A 1,081-nucleotide genomic window follows, 5' to 3' on the forward strand; every position below is an offset into this window, starting at 1 on the left:
GGAAGCGGAGGAGGAGGAGGGTGTGTGAGCAAGAACTGGTCGGCGGCTAAACAGATTCAAGCAATGACGGCGAACCTCGTAGCGCCACGTGGTGGAGAGGCGTCGCCGATATACATAATGAGTAGTGTGATGGTAATGGTGATGTGGACGTTAGTTGCGGCGGTTCCTTGTCAGACAAGTAACGGCTTATTAGTTCATTTGCCGTTGCCGAAGCATCAGGTTTGGGCTAACGCCGCCGTGAGCATCTCCGAGAGGATCGGTGAAGAGATGAAGAAGAAGGAGACGCGTTGCGGTGGATTGATGGAGGAGATGCAGAGGATGGAGAGGATAGGGTTGAAGCTGATGGAGTTTAGTGAAGGGTTTAGGTTTAATGGGGAGGAGGATGTGACGGCGGAAGTGGCGGAGATGGAGGAGATATGTCGGAAAATGGAAGATGGCCTTGAAGGGTTACAAACACGAGTTAGGGAAGTGTTTCATAGGTTGGTTAAAAGCAGAAGTGAGATTCTTGAAGTGATTGATCACTGATTAGTAATCTTTAACTTTGTTGTGAAAAATCTAATCTTTGAGTGACTTAAGAAAAAGAGAAAAAAAAATTATAGGTCTTGATTGTTTTATTTTATTTATGAATGATAATCTTTGATGTATATAAATTACAGTTTGTAATTTAAAGATATGTATACACCATGTTTCTTCTCAAATTTATAAATTTTAGTCTTTGTTTTTCACGTTGAGGTTTTTATGTGAATGTGAAAGTCTAGAGATGTTGCTTATCTTCTAAAGACTGGTAAATTAAATTTAGTCTTTACAAGTTTAAGTTCTTACAAACACAGTTTTACACTTGTCTGTAGCTTATCATAAGCCCACTTGTAAATTTGAGAAAAGAAACAAAAACATGATGAACACATCCAAATTACAGGTAACTAGGAGAGTTACCGGCACAGGCCGAGTTACCCGCACGCCTCTGCGGGCAGAAATTTAATAGAAAATCAATTCAATTTTTCTTTCTAAAATACTAAAATAATTTTATTTTTTACTTTTTAATGTTTAAATTTTCTCAATTCCATTTTTAAAAATGGAAACA

General features: G+C 38.5%; 1 protein-coding gene across 1 annotated transcript; it reads left to right on the plus strand.

The window, feature by feature from the left end:
• Positions 1–3: 3 nt before the first annotated feature.
• On the plus strand, positions 4–684 carry LOC104774390 (the record flags this gene model as incomplete). Its single annotated transcript, XM_010499006.1, has 1 exon — positions 4–684. A coding segment is annotated over one exon (522 nt), but the record flags the coding sequence as incomplete, so codon positions are not given.
• Positions 685–1,081: the final 397 nt, after the last annotated feature.

The sequence above is a fragment of the Camelina sativa genome, unplaced genomic scaffold (assembly GCF_000633955.1).
Source record: "Camelina sativa cultivar DH55 unplaced genomic scaffold, Cs unpScaffold02670, whole genome shotgun sequence".
Taxonomy (NCBI): domain Eukaryota; kingdom Viridiplantae; phylum Streptophyta; class Magnoliopsida; order Brassicales; family Brassicaceae; genus Camelina; species Camelina sativa.